Source organism: Colletotrichum gloeosporioides, assembly GCF_011800055.1.
Source record: "Colletotrichum gloeosporioides strain Lc1 chromosome Unknown consensus_17, whole genome shotgun sequence".
Lineage (NCBI taxonomy): Eukaryota > Fungi > Ascomycota > Sordariomycetes > Glomerellales > Glomerellaceae > Colletotrichum > Colletotrichum gloeosporioides.
In genome coordinates, this window is record NW_025544662.1 from 442,323 (window position 1) to 468,663 (window position 26,341).

Consider the following 26,341-nt stretch of genomic DNA (forward strand, 5'->3'; position numbering starts at 1 on the left):
TCGTGTTGCCGGAAATATTGAAGTGCAACACCTGAAACACCTGATGACCGCTAGACGGAGTGCTTAAATACCTTGTAGAAGTGTTGCTTGTTGGAAGTTGCTTCGGTATACCCCACAATGATCCTGCGCCATGCCATCTTATCAGATTGATTTGGCTGCTTGGCAAAGGCCTCGTTGCCGATTAGTGACTAAAGATCATACGAATCATCCTTGGCGGACGACGCGATCCACCCGTTGGCGTTGGAACAGTTGAACAACCCTTGTTGTGGGCCGACTTTCCGAGCCGGTTGAGACTATTCTCTGCCTTGGCTCTTGGCTGGGTATAAGCTCCAGAAATCCGAGTGAACCCGATGTTGAGGGCCTTGTGTTGTTTCCGCACCAATGAGAAGAGGTTCGCAAAGTCGTAGAAGCTCTACGTCTCTTTGGCTCTTTGTATTTCGATGTCAACGATGTGTGCCTCTTTGGAGAGTCATTGATAGACCTATGGTTGTGTTGTTTGACCATGCCAGCGATGTCGGCGAATAATCGAGAATGTTGTCGACATGGTCAGTCAAATGGCCTCGAAAGCGCTTGAAGGACTAACAACGAAGTGCCTCGTTACACGAGCATGAAAGGCCGATGTTTCCTCGGCGTTTTGTATATAGTTCTGTCTCAACCACAGCACAGCTAGCGACTTCTCCTCTAAGCGCAGTCTTCCCACATCACTACGCGCTTCTTCGCTATTGTCTCCCTGGCCGCTGTCTTGAGTGTGGCCAGCAACACGTTCACAAGCCCCACCGCCACCCCGAAGAGCCACGTTGTAGAAAAGACTGCCAACGTCGATAAGAGAGCGGACTCGTGGTACGGACCTGTGAGTATTCCCCTTTCCCGCTGGTCCCTGCTTGTGTTCTCGTATCACACCAAGCTTCCATTGCATCTACGCCTGTGAGGAGGCACGGAAGAACACCCTGGGCTTTCCAATAATCTGGCTTGAGTACTGCTTCATGCGGAGTGGTACTACTGAAGCTCGCTTGAGAGACAGAGGCTGCTGGGGAGACTGGTCGATCATGAAAGCAGCCAAATGCCGCCAAAATGCTCGTTCAATGCACGGAACCACCGAATTTCGAGTGTAACTTTCTATTAATGGATCATTGTCCATAGGTGTGAGAAACATTGCCACTGTTCAGCTTTAAACCAGGTGAGCATAGTCTGAGTTATGGCGGGAAGAGAAGGCCGCCTCCAAACGTTGCCGCTGTCTGGAATAGCACCATAATTCGGACTTGAGAATGAGTTGAATAACTAGATTGAGAAGCGGATGTTGAGTGAACGACCTTTCTTGCAGCAGTGTGTTCGTGTTGCTTCTAGAACTAACCATACCAGACAGTGCACTGTTGACGCTGAAGCATACCTAGTGAAACTACAGGAGCGAAAGCTTGCTAATCCCGCCGCTGCCGTCTTCTATTCCTGCGCTGTCCCCTCTACCCGCACTGTCTTTCCCACCCGCCATATCTTTTTAACATGCACTCTATGTGACTATACCTTTCCTTACTCTTTAGACCTCATGTCGACTAATATGCTCTTATCTAAGAGACTCAATTATCCTCAACTTCCCTGACGCACTCTGCTTGCGTATCTAATACCACCTTAGGGCGGCGGATCATCTGGACGCTCCCGGAGGTCAGAGTAGCGCTGCTGGCTTATCTCCGCCTGTATCTTCTCACCAACGCACCAAATACTTCCGGTAGCGCGAAGGAATGAGGGGTCGCGGATAATCCCGGTCTCTCCCTCCCGCGGGAACGCAACAAACCCGCTGTGGAGATCCCGTCTCACTCACCAGCACATCCCAGCAGCATCCCAGGTTTGCCAGCTTCGTTGGCAATGCTAGGTAATCCAAACGCGGGGTTGGTCTGGAGTCCCCAGATGCCAAGATCCAAGACATCTTGGTTAACACTGAACGGGCAAGGCTATGTGGAGTTCAGATTGCTTTGCTCTGGCGCAAGTTGCCTAGATATAAGAATGAGACCTTATCATGGAGAGGAGTTGTGAGGCGTTGGAAAGACACAGCTCTTTAGTGGCACTGACAACTTGTTCCTACGACTCCCAAACTTTTCATGGCTATGGCTTCCAATGAAGGGCTCAAAGACGGTGGCGCCGGCAAAGATGTCGTCAGATGTGATGAGGTTGAGCGCTCATCTGCTGACAAGTCGGAGCCGAATCGGCAGTTCTCTCCAGAAGAGATCCAGGGTCGATCCGATCTCCTTCGCGACTTGAGCAACGCCGAGATGGAACAGTTGAACAAGAGCGTGGTGAAGAAAGTTGACTGGCGCATGATGCCGACCATCACGTTGAGTAAGGCATTTTGATCAATCTCATATCTGAACCCATTTGCTAATGAAACTTCTCCAGTGTTCCTCATGAGGCAAGTAGAATAACCCAGCACTGACATTCAAGACCGAACGACCGTTGTTCAAAAACCGACTAATACCGATTCTAGTTATCTCGACAGGATCAACGTCTCTAACGCGAGATTGGCCGGCATGCAGGAAGATCTGCATATGTCAGATACCATGTGGAATTTGGGGATCTCAACCTTCTACATCGGCTATCTCATTGGCCAATTGCCAGGCAACTTATGGCTGGCCAAGTCCAATCCCAGGTGGTTTCTCCCCTCAATCATGCTCTTGTGGGGATCAGCGACGATCTGCACCCCAGCTTTGAAGAAGTGAGCCAATCCTTGGAGACCAGCATCATTCTAGTTGGATATTTGCTGACGCTCGGAACAGCGGCGCAAGTTTTGCTGCCCTTCGCTTCCTCACAGGGTTGTGCGAGGCCCCGTTTTTCCCGGGCATCACACTACGTAAGTGATCTCAGTCAGAGTAGAGGAATCTGGAGAAAGTTGACATCGGTAGTGACGTCGTCTTGGTACAACAAGCACGAGAGCCCTATGCGCATGGCCGTCTGGCATGCGGGAAACACAATCTCCAACATCATCTCAGGCTTCCTCGCTGCAGGAATCCTCACCACAATGGACGGAGTCAGAAATCTCCACTCATGGCAATGGTTCTTCCTCATCGAGGGAATCGCGACATTCGTCATCGGCTTGTCAGCTTTCTTCTTTCTGCCCGACTGGCCGCAAAACACCCGCTTCCTCACGCCCGCTGAGCGGGAGATGGCGCAGTACAGGATTTTGTGCTCCAACGGCGGTCAGGAAGAGACCGTAGGTGGAACCTGGGATGGCTTGAAGGATGCGGTCAGGGACCCGTTTACTTGGATCTTCTGCCTCATGCACTTTGCTCTCGTCACAGCACAGTCTTTCAAGGACTTCTTCCCATCCGTAAGTCTTGCATTGCAACTTTAAAGATCAAGATATGCTGACCTGGAGGACGCAGATTATAAAGACCTTCGACTTTGGCGAGTTGACAACATACCTCATCCAAGCACCTCCTTACGCGTTCTCCTTCATATTTGCCTGCGTTTGCGCCTGGTCCTCGGGTCGTAACCAAGAGTCTTTCTGGCACGTCGTGCTGCCAATCATCGGCAGCGCTGTCGGCATCTCTGTCCTCATATCGACAATGAACATTGGCGCACGCTACTTTGGCCTGTTCCTGCTTATATCCGGTACCTACAACGGCCTCAACCTGCAACTTTCTTGGGAGACGTCCGTCGTGCCCGCTCCGAGAAGCAAGAAGGCCGCGCTGATTGCCATTGCGAATTGCATCAGCCAGACGAGCCACTGGTTCAGCCCGTACTTTTGGCCTCGGTCGCAAGAGCCTTTTTACCGCCTCGGGGGTGGCTTAGTGCTGGTTGGCTGTCTTTTAGTCGTCACCTCGGCTGGGCTGGCAAAGTGGCGCGCGATCAAGCTGAACAAGAAGCTGGATGAGGCCGAGGGGTATTCTGAGCATTCTGGGGTTGAGAGAGGTTGGCGATATGTTTACTGAACTTTGGTGTTAGGAGAGGGTGGGATGGTGAACGCTGCAATGGCTGCATTATTTGTCTGTCACATTGTCCGCGGAATCATAGTAGGAACCAACAGAAAAGAGATATTCGGTCGCAGTAACACGAACTGAATAACTGGGCATGTTTTAAATAATCAAGTCCATTAGTATTGACCACGAGAAAGTTTATGGAAAGCCGTGTGTGTTGCGAACGTGTGTTCTCAAATCGGCGGCGACTTACATGTGGGGTCAATGATGCGTATGATCCCGACGTCCGTCTATGCAACGACGCGAATAGAACAAGCGAAGAAGATATGCATGTCGAAATCTAGCGGGTGAAAACCAACTCAGTTTTAGTGAGCAATTTGGCAAAAATGCAAAAAGAAACTCCTCGACGGGGAATTGAACCCCGGTCCCCGGCGAATCGTGTTAATGACAAGCCGATATCCTCACCACTAGACTATCGAGGATTTGCTGATGTCTAACGCCGCACAATCAGTATCCTTCTACCCCAACGCAGGGAGCGCCACCAATTTTCGCCAGGCTTCCTTACATTGCAGTTGCATTCTGTTGTCGTTGTATTTTAACTTTGAAGGCTTGACTTATTTCATTCTCATGAGTAGCGAGAAGTCGTTCCAACTCAGCGTTTCCAGATGGTCAACCATTTCATTCGTATTTATGATGCTTCCTGTAGAAGCCCGACCTTCTTGTTCATCTATGTTCGTCTATCATCATGTACAATCTCGGGAAATATCGACAATTCGCAGTCTAATCGCACCATAAGGCCTGCGGCTTTTGTTCAAGCTTCTTCCTCATCCCTCGGCTTCTCTCGCGCACCTTCAATGACCTTGGCTTCCTCCACCTCTAGCCCAGTCTTGGTCTCCGTGTGAGTCTGCCGCAGCTCGATCTGCCTGATAAAAAACGTCGAGATGAACCCAACGCCCGACACGACGCAGAAGAAGATCCACATCTTGCTGATGCTGTCCGTCACGGCCGTCCTCACGACATCCTGCTGCGCCCCCGAGAGCGTCTCAAACAACCCGTGCGCAGCAATCGTCGACCCGCTGCCGATCTTGGCCGCCACATCCTCCGGGATGTCCGCGCCGACGAGCGACGCCGCGTGCCGGCCCATGACGCCCTGGAAGATGACCTGTCCGACGACGACGCCGATGCCGAGCGCAATGTGCCGGACGAACGCGAATGTCGCGGTCCCGACGGCAAGGTCCTGCTGCCGCACGAGCGCTTGCAAGGCGATCAGCAGCGCCTGCAGGTTCGGCGCGATGCCGAGCGCGGCGACGATCTGGAAGAGCACGAGCTTCGGCCAGTCGCGCCGCGAGGGGAAGGTGATGAAGAGCCCGAAGGAGAGCGTCGTGAGCGACATCGCCACGCGGATGATCTCGTTGTACCGGCCCGTCTTCTTGATCGTGACGCCCACGGCGATGGTGCAGAATGCGAGCGGGAGCGCCGTGGCGAGAAGCCATACGCCGGACTGTATCGGGCTGGCCCCGAGGACGGTCTGGAAGTACAACGGGAGGAAGAACGCTATCGCTGCGAAGCCGACGCCGTGGCAGAAGCAGGCGACGTAACAGAACACGACTGAGACTTCGCTGAAGAGAGACCGCGGCATCAAAGGGTACTTTGCCAGGAACTTCTCCACCAGCGCAAAGACACCGAAGCCAACGCAACCGAAGACTATGAGGCAGACGACCGTCGGGCTACCCCAGGGATTCCTCAGCCCGCCGAACTGCAGCCCCAGCAGGAGCATCAACGTCGCTCCCGTGAAGGTGATAGACCCGAGCCAGTCAATGGCCATCAGCCCTTTCACGAGCGGCGTCTTGGGGGTGTGAATCTTGAGGAAAAAGACGAGGATGAGCAGCGAGACGCCCGAGATGGGGAGGTTTATCCAGAAACACCACGTCCACGAGATGTTCTCCGTCAGCCCGCCCCCGATCAGCGGCCCAATCCCGCTCGCGAGCCCCCACACGGCGCCGATCATGCCGAAGTACGCCCCGCGCTCCCGCGGGCTGAAGAGGTCGCCGATGGTGATGTTCACCAGCGCCATCAGCCCGCCGCCGCCGAGCCCCTGCACCGCGCGCCCGGCGACGAGCATCGTCAGCGTCCCCGCGAGCGCGCCCACCAGGCTCCCGACCATGAAGACGACGTTGGCGATGATGAGGATCGGCTTGCGCCCGAAGATGTCGCTGACCTTGCCCCAGAAGGGGACGGAGGCCGCGTTGGCGAGGAGGTACGCGGCGCCGATCCACGCGAAGCCCGAGTCGGAGGCGCCGACGGCGCTGGATATTGTCGGCAGGGCCGTCGTGATGATGACGGCGTCGAGGGCGGCGAGGAACACGGCCATGCAGAGCGCCAGCATGAGGATCGTCGTCTGGGCCTTGCTGCGCGCCGGCGCGGGCTTGGTTACGGTGGCTTCGTCGGCGGTGGTGATGCTGCCTTCTTCGCCGTGGTCGTCGGTGCTGCTCCCCCTCTTCTGCTGCCCGCTTCTTTCCTCCTCTCCTCCATCTCGGCTTCGGGGGAGCGGTCTATCGTCTGAGGGAGGTTTGTCGATTTCGCCTGCCATGGTGAGCAACGAAAGACCTTGTTAGTTGGGAGCACGGCATGCTGTCCCTTTTCTGAGCAACCATGCGGGACAGGACTGATATACTTACTACCTTGGCCGTACCTCTCCGCTCTCCTCCCTCCCTTTGAAAGAATTACCAAGAATAGGAAGGCAGCACATCACACAGCGGCCGCCGTTAACCATGGGTCCTTCGTAAGGGGTGGGTATCAACGAGCTGCGGCGCAGAAGTAAGGCACAGTTCGACATCCACAATACAGCCTAAAGGTACATCCAACCGTCCAAGTCGACATCGCCTCTTCCCGGAACCGTCTCCGATGAAGAGATCATCTTAACCCCAGCACCCTCAGACTCGCGGACGTTTCTCTCTCTTTGGTACAACCCCGCCAGAACGATGCTGCCAATTCGTAGTGACAGTAATCAGTCGCAGGGGGTGTGTTGTTGGAGGTCATCTCTCTCGGTCTCTGGCATGTGGCAGATGTGGCTGCACCGCGTGTCGTGTGTACGGTTCACGGCGCATATGCGGGAGGAGGAGCCACATTTTCCGCCCCCCTTCTTGGCCGAGCTGTGCCGCATGCACCGCAGATTTGGGGGAGAGGGGAGGCTCACGGGATCCGGGGGATGTGGTTGGTCGGTGTACGAGCGCAACACACCCCGGGACGGCCCTCTCTTCCCTGCCCTGCTGCCCCCCCGGTCCCCACGCCTCTCCGTTGCGTCTACTTTGGGGGCGGCGGGCCAATTAGTCGGCCATCCTTGTTATCGACGACATGGGTTTCTAAATCCCTGACGGGATGTCTAAGTGGACGACGATGACCGGGATGGAGAGATTCGGACTGTGCTGCCGAAAACTAGCCAACAGGGAGTGCGTGATGCAAGCAAGGAGGTTGACGAATGTGCACACCGGTACGGGGAGAATGCTCATTAGTGACAAAGGGACTTTCGTATTGAATGGAACCCAGAGACAGAATTGGAAAGATGTTCCTGCCAATCGGGCCCGAGACTGGCGCACGCCGTTTTCGTGGGCTGATAGAACCCCTGCTCCAACGCCGATTAAAAAAAAAAAAGATCCAACGTCAGCTCCGAGCCAACGGCATGATCAAATCGCTTGGCACCAAAGTAAGCGGAAGGAAGGGAGGGCGAAGAAAAGGTTGAGCTACGCCTCTCCAGAGAACTTCCATCATACGGTCTCACATCCTGACGCAACGTTGGACGAGGAAGGGGAGGACGGGGTGATATGACGCCCACTCCGATCGCGTCACAGGAGCACAGCGCAAGTGAGTAAGCAAGCTGCAAGGAACGGCGATAGAAGAGACGCAAGTAATATCTTGAGAAAGCAATGAGACGGACGAGGGGAAGAGGAAACGGAGCACGACGTGCGTGGTGGTCATTCCCAGCTTTGGAGAAGGCTGAGCTCTGCGTTTCTGATAGGCACGATCATGCGGATTGCCGACTTCAGGGCCTCAAATAAATGTCCAGTGACAAATGGCCTCGAATCGTCTTCGCCGCAGGACGCGACGGAGGGCTGAACAGGCCGCGCCATGCGTAACGGAGGCGATGTTGATGTCGTGGGACCGCAGACAGACGCCGTCATCGTTTCGAAGTTTGTGTGGTGACATGGCATGTACTCGGCGCAGCGGGCGAACCACCAGGAAGAGGCCGTTATGGCGCACAATGCTCTTTCGTCTATTATGTCTGCATTCAGATTTCTACCCATCCTTCTGGAATGTTTCGTCTTGGAGTGTGGGAGAGAGAAGGGGGCTTGAAGGCGCCCATGAATTCATCTACATGGAACCTCCTCGTATTCGCGACCTCGAGTTCCGCCTGCTGCGACGATCTAGTTGTTGACGTGCGCCATGTGGTGCTCGTGGCACTGGGTTACACGCCGCATTTCTTCCTCGGGCCTAGGCGCGTGCGATCCTCGTGGTGTTTCTGTCCTACCGCGTCAATAACAACGGGGGAAAGAGGAAGAATCAAAACTTTCCACACTTTGTTTCTCCATCTTCTCTGCTTGACACGCGCCGTGCCGCGCTGAGTTTACTGAGCACAACAGAAGCTGATGGGTTTGAAGGAAGGGCACCCATGACTCTGGGATTCTTACCCAGGCAGGATAATACCGAGAAAAGAAGTGACCAAACGTATGGGCTGAATGAGACAAACAACGTTGTATATTCGTAATAAATAAAATCGAAATAATTCGCAATGCGCGCCCACGAGGCAAGCCTGAGCGATAGCGCAGTAGCATTGTCGCCGGCGTTTGCCTCGGTTCAACACGCAGTCCCAGCGATGGCGCAGCGGCACTTTCGCGGCCGAGTTGGCGAAGATCTCGAAAGACGGCGTATCTAAACACGTATGGGGTATCATCGAAAATGCAAAAACCAAAACCAGAAAACCAAATATCGAGGACATCTCCCCATCTTCCCCTCCGTATGCTTCCCTCCCCTTCCCTTCTTTTTTTTGTTTCCCATGAGACGGACCGAAAAAGAGCGATAGCGCAACAGCATTGTCGCCGGTCAAGAAATTTCTTCGTCTCCAGTCCAATACGCCATTTCCCAGCGATGGCGTAGAAGCACTGTCGCCGTTGAGGATAATCCAGCCTCGTTTCCCGTCGCTTTGTTTTGATCGCCGTTGCGAAGGGGTGAACTCGCGCCCGATCCTCGTATGAAAAGCGGATCCAAACATTAGATGGGTGATGTATGTAGTGTAAGTGTGTTGAGCAGAACGAGTAATAAGACGAGTCGAAATATTAAGTATGTTGGGCAAGGTTGAACTGCCGAGAATGTATGGGCGCCTTGGTTGATTGTCGAGTGTGGTTCACGGCAGTGTGTTGAATCTAGAGGTTGTCAGGTAGCGCGGACCTCATGCGAACCTGGCGCATACCGCTGGAAGCATCTACGCTTCCTGACGCTGACCAAAGAGCTTGCCGAGACCGCGCTCCCGAGCCTCACGCCTCGCGGCACCGTCCTGAATCTCGCTGGAGGCATCGGAAGAGATCTTGTTTGCGGGCGGATTGCCAAAGATCTTCAGCAGGACCAACATGGCGAAGCTGCTGACGATGCTGGCGCACAGGATACCGATCATGGCGTAGTTGCTACGGCGGTACTGGTAGCGCCCCTTGGCGGCGTCCTCTGGCCAGCCCGTGTACAGGGCGTACGTCGTGACGATGCTTCCTAGGTTTCCGAGGCCCGATACCAGGGCTGAGGCGGCGGCGACGCCGACTTCGCCGTGGCGGCGCTGGAAGATCTCGTTCGTCCAGGTCATGCAGTTGGGGACGGTCGGGCCGAGACCGAAGCCGACCATCAGGAGGCCCCCGTAGCGGGCCCAGCCGTTGTCAAGAGCGAAGGTGACCATCAGAAGTCCGGCGATCTGGATGCACACGGCGGCTGAGAAGATGAACGGTCTGTGGCGGTGGAAGCGGTCGGAGATTGGCATGATAAGGAGAATCGCGATCAAGTCCATCTTCTTCATGTTAGCTTATGCCTAATGGACTGCGAAAGGTGATACATACGATCCAGATAGGAGCAAAGAGCAAGCTGACTTCGATGCTGGATGCAGTGGGCACGATCGAGCGGATGATGACGGATCCGTAGAGCTGAGTGCCGATACCGACGCCGACGACTCCAAAGTACATCATGGTCAACGGCCAGAGACGCCAGTCAATCAGAACTCTGAAGAGATCTCCGACAGTCCACGGCCTCGGGTGATAGACCCGGCGAAGCTCGGAGTAGTGGACAATGGCGTCGTGGCCGGACAGAGCCTCTGGCGTGGGCGGAATCCATTTCAACCACTTTGAGCGCTCCCGCTTCTGGCCTGGGGGCAGGGGGCGATCGGGGAGCCACCAGAGCAGGGAGAAGCCGAGAACAACGGCAACGAGGCCGTAGATGAGGAACATCCAGCGGAAACCGACGAGACCACCCATGCCATCCATGAGCTGAAAGCCTGCAGAAACGAGACCGACCACAGCAGCCGAAAGCTGGGCAGCGGTGAAGTACATGCCGATTCTCTTGCCGGTGCGAGACGGCGGGTAGAACAAGGTCAGGTAATAGGACATACCGGGCCACATGCCAGCAATGACGACGCCGAGCAGGAATCGGAGGAGCCTGATTTCGTTAGTCTCGGGAGTTTGAGGGTTATTACAATACATACTTGACACTCCACGCACTCTGAACGGCGGCGAAGCAGGTTCCAACGATACCAGTCGCTATGACGATGCGGGCCATCCATACTCTAGGGTTCAATCTGGCCATGACCAGGTTCGAGGGGCAGTCAAAGATGACATAGGCCACGTAGAACAGAGCCAGAGCGGTTGAGGTATCCTTGGCGGTGAGCCCTAGAACCGACATCAAATCATGCCCTTGAGCCGAGTTCATCGTCTGCGCAATGCCGATGTTTGACCTGATGGCTGAGCATAGAAAGTAGAGCGACCAGAAGGCTGCGTGTGTTAACCAAAGTGTACTGCCAAGATTGCGCAGAGACTTTTACCTGGGATGATGCGGAGGTCGAGCTTCCTGGATATTGGTCAGCGTCGTCGGCAGCGAGGCAACTTGACCTGGTGAACACCAACCTGTAGACCTTCTCGACGGTCTCGGCGTCGTACTCCTCGTGCTCCTCCTGGTTCGAAGGGCCGGCCAACGGTCCCGTGGTGGACGCCGCAGCGCTGAACTCATTGGGGGTCTTGTTGTCGTAGGCGTCGCGCGCCTCGTCATCATACTCGTGAGCCATACTCGACTACGGAGCAATGGAAGTGCGTGCAACGAGTCTTTTCTGGCCACTTTTTTGATGCTTGATGTCGAAATGATACCAATGAGCTCGATCGCAGCGGTTTTCGAGGCGTGCTTCTGGGAAACGCAGGGGTTGCACGAGGGGCAGGACGTTCGGCGACTGGAGTGTAGAGGAGGAGTTGAGGTTGGGTGGGCGGATATCACAGGCATTTAAGATCTTTTTTGCGCCGAGACCCTTGGAGACTCACCGGCGCTGATAGTGGACACTTCCAAGACAGCTACCCAGAGCTCTTTTTTTCTTCAGGTGGCCCTCAGCGAGATGCGCTAGCAGATCTGGGACTGGCAAGATCGAAAAAGGGAACGATTTCTCAAGCTAGAGGGGCTGTTTGGGACCGTTGGTCGGTACACCGGCCGTTCTCGCCCAACAGAATGTGCCGCTCCACTGCGGTAGGATTGAATGTACCTGAGACTTTTTTTCTCGCGCGGTGGGATCGTCGGTGGACGCTTCGGCGCTGCCCACATTTCCGAGCCTCAGCAAGCTCCGGACTCGGTCACTAGGGTGAGTCCAGGTGTGACGCCGTCCGACCGGGCTAGAGAAAGTGCAAGATTGTACGAGCCCGTTCATGGGGCTTTCGGAGTGTCATACTAAAGTCGAATTGCATTAGCCGCCAGAACCATCATCGTGTGACTAGCGACGACAGGAGGAGGGCGCTGTGGTTTCGGCTTCCTTCGGCCTCGAGGATTCGATAGTGAAGGGCCCATGGCGGAAACAGTTCAAAGAATTGAGAGATCGCGAAAAGAAGCAGGTTTCAATTGCAAAAAACGAGATTTTGCATCTGTGTAACCAGAAGAGCGCGCAGCTGGGTAGTGATGATATGTCAGTCTTGATGATCAGCTCCAATTACAGTTGAGCGTAAATTGGTGGGGTAAATATCATAGGGCACGGCTTGCGCCTATCTGACGTCGCAGGCTGGAGTCGCGGTGTAGGAAACGTCTCTTCCTGAAAGACTCCTCATTCACAGATAAGCTGTCCAAGAGGCCATAATTCTTGCCGTTCAGTCTTCTTTTCGATTTCTGATACCAAACAACACATGCTTGTGCATCGGAATCATAAGGCATCAACAAGTCTGCCTCAGGAGCTGAAGACAGCAGTCATTCTCCTCACTTCCGAACCCCACTTTCGGTCTCATATCACCGCCGTTCTCACATTCTCTCCCCCTGTTGACCTTTGGCTGATAATGGTGACTACCAGCTCTTCACGTCCAGTCAATCAACACCATCATGCAGTCGAGCCTACGTGGAAAGATCTCAATTTTCAGTACCTTTTCACAGTCTGAGTCAAGTGGATGATATCCTAGGACTTGCAGGCTTCGCGATGCTCTGGGAACCATCTTGTCATCCGCCAACGTCAGCAGTCTATCTCACTCCGCAGGACTTTATACTCGATAGAAACGATCAACTTCTCGGTGGCCACACCGAAGCCTTGAGGAACAGCCTATCATGTTGGAACTAGATTAGGAATTTGGCGGGGTAGTCACCCGCCTTGATCCATCGCATCATCCCAACCCCTCAACCTAGTCATCGGTCAAGGCAAGCAAGAGGCATCCTATTCGGTCAGTCACCGATAGGGGACGCGGGATTCGGGCGGCCCAAGTCTTTGGTCCGCGGACGGTCTAGACGGCCAGGGTCTCCGCACAACGTCCACACCATGGAGAAGTCTAGGAGGGGCATAAGGCAGTGATGCCTGATTTTGGCGAGCTACGAGCTCAAGTCGAGCCCAGGAGCCTATAACGCAAGTGCGAGCTGGAGCGCCAGAGAGAATGTAAACAAACCTACGTGTAAGCGGGTTCACAACAGGTCCAATAGGCTGGTGACAGCAGTCAAGGCCCACGTGCCTGCTGTGACATATCACCTGTTCTCTGTGAGGGTGATACGAGTTCACTTCTGCACATCATCATTCTGCCAAGAACAACGAAGCTGCCTATGCTCGACGAGACCTCGAAATGGACACTCGCAGGCCGGTACTGACGAAGAGCTCGACCGGTCCCCAGTCTCCGGTGAGAAGCCCCATGTCGCTTTGCAGGCCTCATCCAGGCAACTCAGCCAACATCGTTGGCCCCCAAAAGCTGGCTCTTTCAACGGCCTCAACGCGGCTGTGAATGTAGACTTGAGTGTCGGTCCCGCTTTAGTGCGGCTCAGTCTTGAGCATTACCAATGGAACTTTGGCGTGAGATCTCACAGGATTTCGGAGTAAGCAGACCAGGTGAGTGATTCGGCCTCGATCAGCTCTGGGCATAGACTAACTGAATTTCGACACAACAGTAGGTAGGGAGTTCACAACTGTACCAGCAACTCACCCGAAACAGTCACGAGACTTTCCATTTCATAGGAGAGGACAGGGATCAGGTCTAAAGGCTGGCTGGCAGCCTTGAGGCCTACAGGCTACGGCCAACAATACGTTGCCCTGTGAGTCAGACTCGCATTCTCTTGTCTGCCAACGTGCCCAAGATGGGTAAGGGTTTCGGAGAGGGAACAGACGAGTCACCTTGCGTTGCCGCCTGATTTTGCTGTCGAACAACATAAAAGAGTAAAAAGGTTTGAAGAACCCCGAACAGCATAACATCCTGAGCTAAGAGCCCAAAGCAATATTTGCAGTGCAACATACATATCCGCACTCGATCGCGCCCTGTACTACCATGTAAGTGGGTGGGTTCCCTCACATGCTTGACAACGGAGCATCGCTGCGCTTCTGCCTCGCAACCCGCAAGCCGGAGGAGTCATCCTGCCCAAAGTGGGTCGTGGTCCGTCCTCTCAGTGCCTCTTTGTGGCTGGGTGGCAATCGGACAAGGGTCACGTGGCGTGCGCTGGCTTATTAATGCAGGCAGGCTGTGGCTGGTGCGCGCCGCAGCTGCCAGCTCTTTCGCTCTGCCGCCAGAATTTTCAGGCCAAACTAACTTTTCTGCCTTCCTTAGCATCGGAGCTCTCTCTCACCCATCAATCCAAGCTACGAAAGCCGACGCGCGTGTCATCGCAAAGTACGCAAAGTACGACCCTAATATCCTGAGCGCTGCCATACCGCGCCTTCCTGTTCCTTTCTTCCATCATCTTCTACCCTTTGCGTCTTTATTGCAGTTTCCCTGCCGAGGACTCCCGGGAAGTCGCGACCTTCTCTTCGTCACCAAACCGCCCCCCGGTCACGACCTACCTTTTTTCCCCCGACCATCGAACCGCATTCTTCTAGACAACAACCCCCCGACATCAGTCAAGCTGGACATCGCAGCGCGCTTCCCGCTCAATATGTCCGTCGTCTATGAGCCCAGAAACTTCATGCACGACGGGTCATACCCTCCCATTGGAGACCCAGACCATGACCACAATGACCCGACAGCGCAGTACCAGGCGTCCGACGTCCCGGAGCTTGCCTCCTACAACCCCACAACGTCGATGCTGGGAGACGACCGTTCTCTGATGCCTGATGGCCTCGGCGACACTACCATCGACGTTCCAGATGCCACGCGACTCGACCTCTCCGCGCCGCCGAGTCTCGCCTCGCTCCCTTCGAACTTGCCTCCCGCTATGCCTGACCCGCTGCCCTCGAACAACACCGTCGTCACACCCCACAAGGACGAGGCCGAGGCGTCAACCCCATCATCGAGGGTCAAGTGCATACCAAAGCCCGAGCGCGAGGTCACCAAGCAGGCAGATGGCAAGTTCTATTGCACATTCCCGGGATGTACGGAGGAGACACAGGTCTTCACCCGGAAGTGCGAATGGAGGTAAGTCTGATTCGGCCCCGGCCCTCATACCTTGAGAGCTCCGCTTACATACTTTAAACTGCAGCAAGCACATGGACAAGCACGAGCGACCCTACCGATGCGCCGCCGAAGGCTGCGAGAAGTTGCCTGGATTCACTTACTCCGGAGGCCTCCTGCGTCACGAGCGCGAAGTCCATGGCAAGCATGGTGGACCCAAGAATACTGTCAACTGTCCCCACCCGAATTGCAAACGTCACACAGGCAAAGGCTTCTCACGACAAGAGAACTTGAACGAACATTTGCGCCGGGTACATACTAGTGACGGTTCCAGCACCGTTCAGGACGACGTGCAGACTGGTAGCGACGGCGACAGCGAGAAGGGTCTCATGGGTAGCCTCGTCAACATGGGCGGTAGCAACAAGCGCAAGCGCTCGCGCAAGAGCTCTGATGCTGGCTTTGAGGAGCTGCGCGAGGAGATCAAGCGCGTGCGCATGGAGAACGAGGATCTGCGCCAGCAGCTCGAGAGACACAACCAGCACAGCTTCGCCATGATGTCGCAGATTGCGGAACTGCAAGAGGCGCTGCGCACGAATCTCGACGCCGCTGGGCTCACTGCTCCCACTGCCACGATGTTGTAGGGCCCTCATCTGACCATGGGAACAGCGACGACTTCGCCTCAGCCTACGCCTCCGCCCGCGCCCGAGAACGCGCCCACTGCCTTGCGATTCTCCCCAGACTTCCCGACACGGCCTTACGACCAAATCTCCCTTTACCCCGGCAGCTCCGATATTTTCTAGGCTGCCACTTTTTTGTCACCCTTGTTACACATACATCACGCACCACACACATCTCTACACCTGACGAAACAAGCATCGATGAGGCGTTCTGGGAGGGGTCGAGTTGCCGTTTTTTGATTCACACTCATACCTGGTCTTCTTTTCCATTAGGGCGGAGTCATACGCCGTGTATACTTCCGCGCAGGCTTTTTCTTTTTCTTCCGACGAAAGGGATAATCATTCACCAAAGACGAAAGAGGCAAATCAGGCGTTTTACGGGAAACTCGGTCTTTTTTTTCTCTGGTGGCGAAGCACAAGAACGATGACGACTACTACTACTATTACTGCTTTCTGAGATATCCCCCTTCCCAACCTTCTCTCTTTTTCTTTTCTTCCGCATACCCTTCTCTTCGCAGAGCGTAAAAGAAGAAAAACAAAATACCTCTTTCCATGACGGCGGCAAATGGTAGAATGTACATTTTTGGGTTTTTTCACCCTAACCCTCCCACTATTACTTAAAAATTCATGTCCCCCTCTCTTCTCTTCCACTCCTACAACCCCCTTTTTTGTAATTCTATTGGTTTATATCTGTTGTTGTAGTTGAAAGCTCTTAGACTGGGAAAACCCAAAACGTGATGATATCCCAAACCATAAATTAACATGAACATCCTCCTCTTCTACGTACAACTCTACCTCTCTCATGGTGCCCGTGAAATGTGATTCGTAATGTGGCGTTGAAGCTAGTAATTGCGCCCTGCATGCATATGTAATCCTTCCAAACCGTAACTCTTTCTGCTTTGCATATCGTGTCCGTACCTTCTCTTCTAGGGAGATCGGAGAGAGATGACGTACCCCCCCGGAGAGGGTGCTTTACGCGTACCTGAGCCGCGCACGTCGTGGGCGTGAACATGAACATGGGGTAGGAGGCTAAAAAGACGCGTCGTCACATGCATCTTTTTTTTCTAGAAACGTCCAAGACCCCGGGCCTTACACTAGGCAGCAGGCCAACATCGCAGGTTCGATCTGCGCGGGGATCCGAAGAGGGTCGCTCTCGCGCCCTGTTTCTCGTTAACTCTTTTTCCTGGGAAAGAGACATTTTCTTGTTCTCTCCCCAGGGCGGGCTGGCTGCAGAACGGGATGCAAGGGGGATGTCAGCGATCGTCACCAGGACAGCTGAGTCATTGGAGGAGAGGGACGGGATGAGTAAGAAGCCCAGTCTGCCACATCCGCGGCCTCTACATTCTTTTTTCCCATTCTTGTTTTCTCGTGGGATTGTAGCGAAATAAGCAGGGGACCGGTACTTTTTTGGTTTGGATATCTTGGTCTAGCCTGAATGTTGTTGTACATGACGGTGGTCTCAAAACGGGGGAGTTTTGTCAAGTCTACAGATGTGAGAAAGCACGATTTGCAGGACAATGTCTAGACCTCAAAAACCTCGCCGAGACCTTCGGAGCCGCCCCGTCGGTTCTCGACGAGGTCCAGCCTCCAACCCTCCCAGTTCGTTAGCGTGCGCTTAATCTCCTTGATGCGCTCAAGTCGCGCCTTCGCATCGTCCTCTTGCGCGCGGCGGAACGCATCCTCGTCAAAGTCCATGTCATCGTCCTCGAGGAACTCGTCGTCTCCAGTGCCGGTGAGCGCGTTGATGCCGCTCTGGAAGAAGTCGCCGATGCCGCCGTGGGTGGGTTGCTTGCGATGCGCAGAGGGCGAGGTGCCACGGCTGTTGCTCAGGCTGACGTTCTCGAACCCGGGGCTCTGAGGGCCCGGCTGCATCTCACGGCGCTTCTCCTGCCAGTGTCCGTGGCGGAGGTCGTAAACCTCCTTCTCGAGATCCCGTACCTTCTTCTCCAGACGCAGACGCTCCTCGTTCTCGAGCTCATCGACGCCATCATCGTCGAGACCGCCGCCGCCCTCGGTTGACTTACGGCTGCGTAAGCGCGTGTTCTCGCTCTCAAGGCTCTCGACGCGGGCCTTAAGCTCGCTGACCTCCTTCTCGGCGCGCTCCTTCTCCTTGCGCAGAGTCTGAGTGCGCGAGTCCTGTTCCTTGTGAAGAGTGGTCAGAGTCGTGACCTTCTTCTCGAGGCCATCCGCCTTCTTCTCGGCCTCGAGGCGCGCATCGATAGCATCGGCGAGCTCGTGCTCGAGGGTGCGGAGTTTCGTCTCGGCGGATGTGCGCTCGCTGCCTTCCCGAACAGCCTTCTCGGCGGTGCGATCGAGGTTCTTGCGCAGGTCTGCCAGCTCGTTCTGGGCTTGAGCGGCGGCCTTTTCGGAGCGAGCGAGCTTGTCTTCGAGGGCGGCAATTTGCTCACGCTCGGAGGAGGTACCGCTTGCTTGGCGGTCGACTTGAGCGCGCAGCTTGGAGATCTCGATTTCCATGGACTCGATCGTCGACGTCTTGGACGCCAGCTGGGCTTCAAGTTCGGCGGGGGGCGAAGACATGGAAACGGACGGTGATGAGCCGTGACGGCCGCCCGAGCGGGAGGCCTGTTGCTGTAGTTGAGAGTTTTGGCGTTGAAGGGCCTCGATCTCGGATTTCTTGTTGTGAATGTCAGATGACTGATACAAAGGTCTCGGGAGGTTGTAACATGACTTACCAGCTTCTCAACCTGGCTGTCGGCGCCATTGCTCTCCCCCTCCGTCTCGCGCAAGTCCGCCAACTCCTCCTCTGCCTTCTTCCATCTCTTCTCGGAGTCTGTTGATTCCTTTGTAAGACGCTTGTTCTCCTTCTCGAGCTCCTCTATGCGAGCGACTTGCTTGCGGTAGATGTCGGTTGCGGTTTCGCCCTCGGGACCCTGGGTTCCCGGTGAAAGGGGGCCTGTGGATATAGAGCCTTGTCTGAAGGAAGCCGACCTGAGCTTCGATTGTTGAGCTAGTGATGGCTGGGAGGCGGTTGGGGATGTAGGTTGCTCTGCGACTGCCTCAGACGCCTCTTTTTCCTCCGCCTTCTCGTCCTCGTTGGCGGTCTCGGCGGGCGTGGTGGGCTCGGGTTCGGGCTCGTCTGCCTTGGAAGCACTGGGCTCTGCCGCGGTCGCTTCTCCCTTCTCCTTCTTTGTGGTGCCGGCCTTCTTGGTCTTCTTCTTCTTCAACTCCTCTACCTGCAAGAGGGTCAGCAAGGTGGGGGTGCAATGGGACGTTAATCGACGCATACCCTCTTCTTGGCTGCGGCCAGCTTCGCCGCCTTGTCATCGTCGGCCATGATGACTTTTGGAGTGTGAAGGCTTGTCGGTAGTGTGTGAGGAAAGGTTGCCGGTTCTTGTGCGGCGAGGGAGCTGAGCTGTCAAAGCACGTCGTCGAATGTCGGATGAGGAATGCGATGGTCGCAAATTGGACGGTTTGGCCTGCTGCAGGAGCTTGCTTAGCTGTCCACTCGTGTCAGGAACAAGCCACATTCCATGGCTTGTGGTGCAGTGGTGCCCGGCAGGGGCCTTCCCCAATGACGGAGGCGGACAAAGGCTACAGCTGCCAGGCGTCGAGAATGTACGCTAAAGTTGCAGGGGACAACCTTCTTGAGTTCGAGGAATACTTCCCGTAACTCGCGAACATCAACAACACGTCGACTTTCCCTGCTTCCGAGAAGTCAACAATTTCGATGCAAGCAAGGAATTGCCGGTGTTTCCGGCCCCTTCACGGTCAACCGAGCCGAAATAGCGGTACACAACGGCTCATGAATAGCAATGAGCGCCCATACTGCAGATATCCACATAAACAGCAATGTCAACGCGCAACGCTTTCGTTGCCACCAGCGACCTTCACCGTTGACCACCAGTCGATGCAAGATATTGACGAGTCTCCAACATTGGAACCAATGGCCAACCTTGAGAGATAAGACGTGCCAGCGGGCCAAGCGGATTGCAACAAATGCATACGCAGTACTGCAGCGAACTGCCTCCGCTGCGCAGTTCCCGCCCCACGACGTCCTCAATGCATTGGCGCCTTACATGCTCCTGTCACATCTCAAGGCGGTCCATTTCCTCCTTTAGCCGCGACTTGATTGGCAAAGTCCCCGTCGGTTCGACTGCACTAGAATCCAGCTGGCACTTGCCAGCAGCCTGATATGGACTGCTACGAATAGACGCATCCGCAGGATGGGCCTCTCGAACCAAGGGCGCTCACTGCTTGGGTGGCCTACCAACAAGGGGACGCAACAGTAACAGACAAGGATCTCTCACGTTCGTCATAAGTCAGAACACCCCGGGACAAGGCGACTTAGCTCATTCAGGATCGTCGGAGCTGCCGCAGCAACACCCATTTGAACTCTATGCAGCTCAGACTGTCCAGAAACCGTGGTATACTAAGAAGCTGACATACCACCCAAACCAAATGCTCATCTTACTCTCCTTCAACCCCCCAGCGCGCGCTGGAGGAGGGTCCATCACAACACCAGGTCGTTGACGGCAGGAGTTCGTCATGGGCCAGTGCGTATCGAGAACCGGTGGCGGGGGCGACGGCGACGGCAAAAACAACACAAGTCCTGCGAGCTCCAGCAAGCCTGAACCCCGCTGTCTGGCGTCTGGCTGTCCGAGGACCTGCGATCCTTCCTCGAGGTCGCGATACTGCACACAACATGCCCAACTGTGCAGGAGACAGGGATGTTCAAAGCTACGATATCGAAAGGGTCCATACTGTCAAGAACACCTGCGTGAGTTGTTTCCACTCCCACCAGCCAAGCCCACTTCTCAGGGTTTACATCGCTGACTCTGGAGGCAGATACGTGTCGTGCGTCTAGGTGTTCGAATGACCAGGCCAAATTGATAGATGCATGGTTCACCAATAACTTTTGTCTTGAGCACCAAGGCGAAGAAGTCCTACGCGCTTATTTCTACGGCGATTCTGTACTGCCCGAACAGACGTCTGGGGCGCAGGCCGTCGCCCATCAACCACGCGCTCGCAAGCGTCGCTCGCGACAGAGATCGAAGTCTGATCCTGCTCCAGTCCCAATCCCAGAGACCCCCGACAGCTCAGAGGAATCCTCAGACGATGAAGTCCCCCCGGCTACTGGCCACCGATCATCGACAGTGCTCCCGACCGTGGGAGAAGAGGGTGACGCCGGCGATGGCCCGCAACGAGCCACCACACCAAAGTTGGCAGAGGAGCAGAGGGACGACACGCCGCCTGCAACCCCTCGCCGCAGCCAAAAGACGGTCCACTTTGCGGACTCACCTCCGCGGCCCTCCTCCCCTGAGAAACGCACTGCAGTCAGCGCCGACGTCTGGGCAGCAGAGCCCACGAACCAGTCGCCTCCTCAACTTCGATCCTCACGGCGCCGCCGTCGTGTCGATAACAGGCACGCACCGCCTAGAGCTTCGAGCAGCTCGGTGATCGCGTCGTCCCATGGCCGCGAGAAGCGCTACCACGCCAGCACCCCCAAAACAGCCGACGTGAAGCGACCCCCGAGAACAAGGTCCAATCGCTGAGCAAAACGAAACCCAGGCCCCCCGTTAGCGCAAGGGAGCTTCAAACCCCAGCACAGCCAGCCGTTGCGTCACGGCATAACATAACCCAACCGTCTCAACCAAAACTCACTATCATACGATGGTCGGTCCCTATCAATTTTCTGCACCTTCAGTGGGGGCCGCGGCCTAAAGACGTAAGATAATGCCCGCGTCAAAGATACAGTGGTAAATATCTCTCAACGGGCGGTAGAATCGGTTCCACCTTTTGGCGTCGGGCACGGCATTTGGCGGGGTAATGGCGGGGTACGGCGCGAACAGCGCGCTACAAACCACCTCACGGCCGAACTGTACCATCCTCAATCCTCAATCCCGCGCAAAACCGCACATTCTCGCCAGCTTCACCCAACATCTCTCTTGCCTCAGCCCGCGATATCCTGCTGGCATTCCACTCTCCCACACGTACCTGCTACGATAGTCTGCGGTCTTCGATCCCACACGTCCTCCGTTTAGCGACCGACACAATGGCCTCTCTACCTGCTCAACATCCGTCTCTAGCGCTACACCTAACTGACCGCGCCCTCAACCCCATCCTCACCTCCGCGCACTCCCAATCCCAGCTCGAGGCCCTCACATCGCTGACAACGACCTCCCTCACCGCGCACGCCGCCGCAACCCGCTTCTCCCTCGGCCCCGCCCAGCGCATCATCGTCGAGCACGGCCCCGGCAGCCCCGTCGTCCTCTCCTCCTTCCTCAATGGCGCCGACGCCCTCCCCAACGGCGGCGAGACCTCCGCTGCTGCCTCGGCCGCTGCCGCCGCCGCCGCGACCAGCAACAATACCCCTACCGCGTCGAGACCCGCCACCTCGGGGCCTTCTTCCGCGACGGCCGCGACGCCGGGCGGCGCTGCCCAGGGTGCTACTGATACCAAGGCGGATGACGTGGAGAACGCCGCTCCGATGCTAGTCGGCGTCGTGGTTGCTGCGACAGGCGAGGAGGCCATGGAGGCCCGCCGCGCCGCGGGACGGTTGGAGAGGGTGGGACGCGAGTTCCAACGGGAATGGGCCGCTGAAGAAGGGACTGCTGCTGCGGAGGGTGGTCAGTGAACCCATTCAGGCCTCGCGAGATTTCTCAATTCTGCGGTTGGTCCAGAGAGGAGCGAAAGAAAACGGCCCCCAAATTTGACAGCGCAATCTGGCGCACACTATGGCCGGGCGGGTAAGATGATGGATGGCATTCGGTTTTGACGAGGATATGAGGGAAACGAGACCATGCGTCACATGAAGGGTCCGGCACGGAACGAACCATCAGGGTCATAGGATAGGCGTTCGGGCAGGCAGTCATTTTTGCGCGTTAATCATAATCTTTGATTTTGACGGTCTCTATATACCGAGCTTCATTTTACCCGTAACGTCCATCGCCGCGTTAAAAAAAAAAATTGAACCATCTCGCCAATTAACCAATTTCTACCCATTTATATAACCGCTTTAAATGATCTGCTGGAAAGCACGGTTGACAGGAGAGCGGACATTGGGAACGCTCTTCCAGAAGTCGACGGTGGCAACCGCACGCTTGGAGATGCCCTCGGGAGTGAACTCGAACTTCTGCAGAGATTGTTAGTAAAGATTGTGAGAAATGGCCATGATGAGTGCAACTTGCCTTGTAGACGTCCTTGTAAGGACCCGAAGCACCGAAGCGGTTGATACCGAACTGCTCGTGAGAGAAGCGCTCCCAGCCGAGAGTGCTCATGACCTCAACGGACATGATGGGGTGACCGTCGGGAAGGACGGAGAGCTTGTACTCCTTGGACTGGGCCTCGAAGACCTCAGTGCAGGGCATGGAGACAACACGGGCAGTGAGGTTGTGCTTCTCCTTGAGGTACTTGACGGCATCAACGCAGATGCAGACCTCGGAACCGGTGGAGACGAGGGTGACGTCGGCGTTCTCGGCCTCGTGCAGGACGTAACCACCCTTGATGGCCTTCTCGATGACGGAGCCCTCAAGCTGGGGCAGGTTCTGGCGAGAGAGGGCGATGATGGAGGGAGTGTGCTTGGAGGTCAGGGCAACGTAGTAGGCGGCAGAGGTCTCGTTACCGTCGGCAGGGCGCCAGACCATGTTGTTGGGGAGGGCACGGAAGTGGGCGAGGGTCTCGATAGGCTGGTGGGTAGGGCCGTCCTCACCAAGACCGATGGAGTCGTGGGTGGCAACCCAGATGGCGCGGACCTGGGAGAGGGCGGTAAGACGGACGGCACCGGCGGCGTAGGAGACGAAGTTGAGGAAGGTACCGCCGTAGGGCAGGATGGTGCCGTAGGCAGCGAGACCGTTCATGATGGCACCCATGGCGTGCTCACGGACACCGTAGCGGATGTAGCGACCAGAGTAGTCACCAAGGCCGGTGGAGGGGGCCTGGAAGTCGACGGCGGCCTTCCAGCGGGTCAGGTTGGAGCCAGTCAAGTCGGCAGAACCACCGACAAGCTCGGGAACGACGCTCTCGATCTTAGCCAGGACAGTCTCGGAAAGCTTGCGAGAAGCGATGGCGGGGTCGGCGGGGGTGTAGACGGGCAGAGCCTTCTCCCAGCCCTCGGGGAGCTCGCCGGTGAGACGGCGGTGGAGGTCCTTGGCCTCGTTGGGGTACTTCTCGGCGTACGAGTTGAGGAGCTTGTTCCACTCCTGCTCAGCAGCGGCACCCTCGGCGGCATGCGCGTTGTACTGGTCGTAGACCTCCTGGGGAACGACGAAAGACTGCTCGGGGTTGAAGCCGAACTTCTCCTTGAGCTGCTTGATGTCGTCAGCCTTGAGGGGAGAGCCGTGGACGCCGTGAGTGCCCTGCTGGAGGGAGCCGAAACCAATGATGGTCTTGAGCTGGATGAGGGTGGGCTTGTCCTTGGACTTCTGGGCCTGGGCAATGGCCTTCTCGATGCTGTCGAGGTCGTTGTTACCGTCCTCGACGGTAAGGACCTCCCAGCCGAAGGCCTCGTAGCGCTTGACAACGTCCTCAGTGAAGGCGACGTTGGTGTCACCGTCAATGGAGATGTGGTTGTCGTCCCAGATGGCAATCAGGTTGCCGAGCTGGAGGTGACCAGCCAGGGAGGAGGCCTCACCGGAGACACCCTCCATCAAGCAACCATCACCGAGGAAGCAGTATGTGTAGTTGTCGGAAACAGTGAAGTTGTCCTTGTTGTAGACGGCGGCGGTGTGAGCCTGGGCGATGGCCAGACCAACAGCGTTGCAGATACCCTGACCGAGAGGACCGGTGGTGACCTCAACACCGGGGGTGTCGTGAGCCTCGGGGTGACCGGGGGTGATGCTGTCGACCGTCTTCGGAGGGGTAAGCAATTGCTTGGGCATTGAAACGTCACTGAATACTTACGCGGAACTTCTTCAGGTCGTCGAGGGAGACGCCGTAGCCGAAGAGGTGGAGGAGGGCATACTGGAGCATGCAGCCGTGTCCGTTGCTGAGGGATTGGTCAGCTCATGGGTCCGGCGGAGATGTGAGCTCGGAGATCGAGTGAGGGACTTACGAGAGGACAAAGCGATCACGGTTCGCCCACTTGGGGTTCTTGGGGTTGAACTTCATGAACTTATTGAACAGAACGTGGGCGACCGGCGCCATACCCCTGGAGACGGATTGTCAGCTTTCTGTTCGGGATTCTCATCAAAAGCGCGCATCGTGGGCGAGCACGTACATGGGCGCACCGGGGTGGCCGGAGTTGCTGTTGAAGGTGGCATCGACCTGAAGTGAAAGTTGTCAGCCGTAGCTCCATTGAAGCTGCTTCCCGCGATGGCGATTGCGCGGTTGCGAGCTGTCCTCATCATGCCACCGCCAATGGGCTGGCGATGGCGGGGTCGAGAGACAAATCTCAACAACCACGGTGGCGGGGTAAAATCTGGCGGGGAGGATGAAACTCACGGCCAACAGGCGGATCGTGTTGATCGCCTTCCAGTCTTGCTCGGTGTAACCCATGGTGTCTGATTTCTGCGTTCTTCCAAGAGAGAAACTCGGTCAAGGAGGAAGAGGAGATGGATGAGAAAGGGTAGAGAAAAGTTGGGAGGCAGCGGTAGATATACAAACGAGACGTCTGGGAGAGGAGACGGAGAAGGGGCGGTGGTATGTGTCTACTGCATGCACCTCAGTGTTCCGCCGCAAGGCAATTATTGAGCACCTGGTGGGGACCTTGACGTGGGAGTGGACAGTGGAACATGGAGGGGTGAGGTACATTGACTGCACCTGTGCTTGATGGAGGGGGATGGAGGGGGATGGAGGGGCAACACCTCAGACGGGCAGGCAGAGACAGAAACAGACCACCCACTGCCGCTGCCTCCCTCACACCAGACTGGACTGGACGTGCAGGCCACCGTGGAATGTGTTCCGAAGTATTCTCTCCATGTTTTGGTGTGTTGACTTCTTCCATCTCAGGCAAGGCAGTGCGTCGCACAACACCTTCCATTACCTACTTTTCCCCGGGAGGCACCTCACGTAAGTGCCCTACTTGGCAAGCCATCGTCAAAGGTAAGCTCGAGCCACAGCATCGGAAAGAGCTTCGTTCGCTGTGCAACGAGACCTAGGACAGCAGCCAGAGGTACATCTCGTTCACAGCTAACGTCATGCCACGACGGGGTACCTCGAGCTCTGTTGACTGTCACCAGCTAGGTCCCTAGCCTCTAGGTACCTTAAGGTGGGTAGGTAGCCAGGTGCGTTGCACGGCGGCGGGATGCCCGGCGGCATACCGCCCCCCGGTGCCGCTTTCCCCCATCCCATGGAACTCGCCCTCGACGGGACGTCCATTGATGCACCTTACTCTTTCCGCTCCCAATCTCCCGGCTCAATCGAATATTCCCAGGGCAGAAACTGGCATCACCATCACCAGGGGAAAAAAAGTCACGCATATCCCGTTCTTCCAGAAGGACCCCCATCCTGATACAATCTTCACATGAAGTGGGGGTACACTTGGCCTGTCGTGTTTTTTTTTTGACGCTGTTCCCCAATTTTCCGGTCTTGTCCTTGGCCGGCAGGACGGCGGTGCAGGCTTCAGCTCGTCTCAACCATCTTGAACGCTGTGGACTGACCTTGCCTGGATGCGTCTGTATGAAATGCTGGCAGTTCTTGCCCCTCTCCCAGGTGCTCCGTGGCTGGCCCAGCCTACCGCCATTGGTGGCTTTCGCCCAAGTCACCGTCCAAAAGTGGTGTATCTCACCCGCCGACGACAGCGAATTTT

General features: G+C 56.0%; 9 protein-coding genes across 9 annotated transcripts; 5 read left to right on the forward strand and 4 right to left on the reverse strand.

Annotated features, from left to right (window-relative positions):
* Window positions 1–691: 691 nt before the first annotated feature.
* On the forward strand, window positions 692–1,112 carry GCG54_00011019 (uncharacterized protein; the record flags this gene model as incomplete). The annotated part of the gene is made up of 2 exons (XM_045410929.1): window positions 692–850; window positions 933–1,112. Coding segments are annotated over 2 exons (339 nt in total), but the record flags the coding sequence as incomplete, so codon positions are not given.
* Window positions 1,113–2,090: 978 nt separating this feature from the next.
* On the forward strand, window positions 2,091–3,917 carry GCG54_00011020 (putative tartrate transporter; the record flags this gene model as incomplete). Its single annotated transcript, XM_045410930.1, has 5 exons — window positions 2,091–2,328; window positions 2,431–2,701; window positions 2,763–2,836; window positions 2,889–3,313; window positions 3,369–3,917. The coding sequence occupies 5 exons, from the start codon at window positions 2,091–2,093 to the stop codon at window positions 3,915–3,917; spliced, it is 1,557 nt and encodes a 518-aa protein (XP_045267988.1).
* Window positions 3,918–4,713: 796 nt separating this feature from the next.
* Window positions 4,714–6,492, reverse strand: GCG54_00011021 (MFS-type transporter; the record flags this gene model as incomplete). The annotated part of the gene is made up of 1 exon (XM_045410931.1): window positions 4,714–6,492. The coding sequence occupies one exon, from the start codon at window positions 6,490–6,492 to the stop codon at window positions 4,714–4,716; it is 1,779 nt and encodes a 592-aa protein (XP_045267989.1).
* A 2,886-nt stretch (window positions 6,493–9,378) lies between these two features.
* Window positions 9,379–11,208, reverse strand: GCG54_00011022 (Vitamin H transporter 1; the record flags this gene model as incomplete). Its single annotated transcript, XM_045410932.1, has 5 exons — window positions 9,379–9,945; window positions 9,995–10,586; window positions 10,633–10,918; window positions 10,969–10,994; window positions 11,051–11,208. 5 exons carry the CDS (start codon window positions 11,206–11,208, stop codon window positions 9,379–9,381), a joined length of 1,629 nt encoding a protein of 542 aa, XP_045267990.1.
* A 2,719-nt stretch (window positions 11,209–13,927) lies between these two features.
* On the forward strand, window positions 13,928–15,600 carry GCG54_00011023 (uncharacterized protein; the record flags this gene model as incomplete). The annotated part of the gene is given in 3 exon segments (XM_045410933.1): window positions 13,928–13,983; window positions 14,000–14,983; window positions 15,048–15,600. 3 exon segments carry the CDS (start codon window positions 13,928–13,930, stop codon window positions 15,598–15,600), a joined length of 1,593 nt encoding a protein of 530 aa, XP_045267991.1.
* Window positions 15,601–17,157: 1,557 nt separating this feature from the next.
* GCG54_00011024 (uncharacterized protein) lies at window positions 17,158–18,931 on the reverse strand (the record flags this gene model as incomplete). Its single annotated transcript, XM_045410934.1, has 3 exons — window positions 17,158–18,291; window positions 18,330–18,830; window positions 18,884–18,931. 3 exons carry the CDS (start codon window positions 18,929–18,931, stop codon window positions 17,158–17,160), a joined length of 1,683 nt encoding a protein of 560 aa, XP_045267992.1.
* A 1,368-nt stretch (window positions 18,932–20,299) lies between these two features.
* Window positions 20,300–21,149, forward strand: GCG54_00011025 (uncharacterized protein; the record flags this gene model as incomplete). Its single annotated transcript, XM_045410935.1, has 2 exons — window positions 20,300–20,374; window positions 20,478–21,149. 2 exons carry the CDS (start codon window positions 20,300–20,302, stop codon window positions 21,147–21,149), a joined length of 747 nt encoding a protein of 248 aa, XP_045267993.1.
* Window positions 21,150–21,649: 500 nt separating this feature from the next.
* On the forward strand, window positions 21,650–22,231 carry GCG54_00011026 (uncharacterized protein; the record flags this gene model as incomplete). Its single annotated transcript, XM_045410936.1, has 1 exon — window positions 21,650–22,231. One exon carries the CDS (start codon window positions 21,650–21,652, stop codon window positions 22,229–22,231), a length of 582 nt encoding a protein of 193 aa, XP_045267994.1.
* Window positions 22,232–22,612: 381 nt separating this feature from the next.
* On the reverse strand, window positions 22,613–25,089 carry GCG54_00011027 (Transketolase; the record flags this gene model as incomplete). The annotated part of the gene is made up of 6 exons (XM_045410937.1): window positions 22,613–22,729; window positions 22,794–24,443; window positions 24,496–24,580; window positions 24,647–24,742; window positions 24,812–24,858; window positions 25,036–25,089. The coding sequence occupies 6 exons, from the start codon at window positions 25,087–25,089 to the stop codon at window positions 22,613–22,615; spliced, it is 2,049 nt and encodes a 682-aa protein (XP_045267995.1).
* Window positions 25,090–26,341: the final 1,252 nt, after the last annotated feature.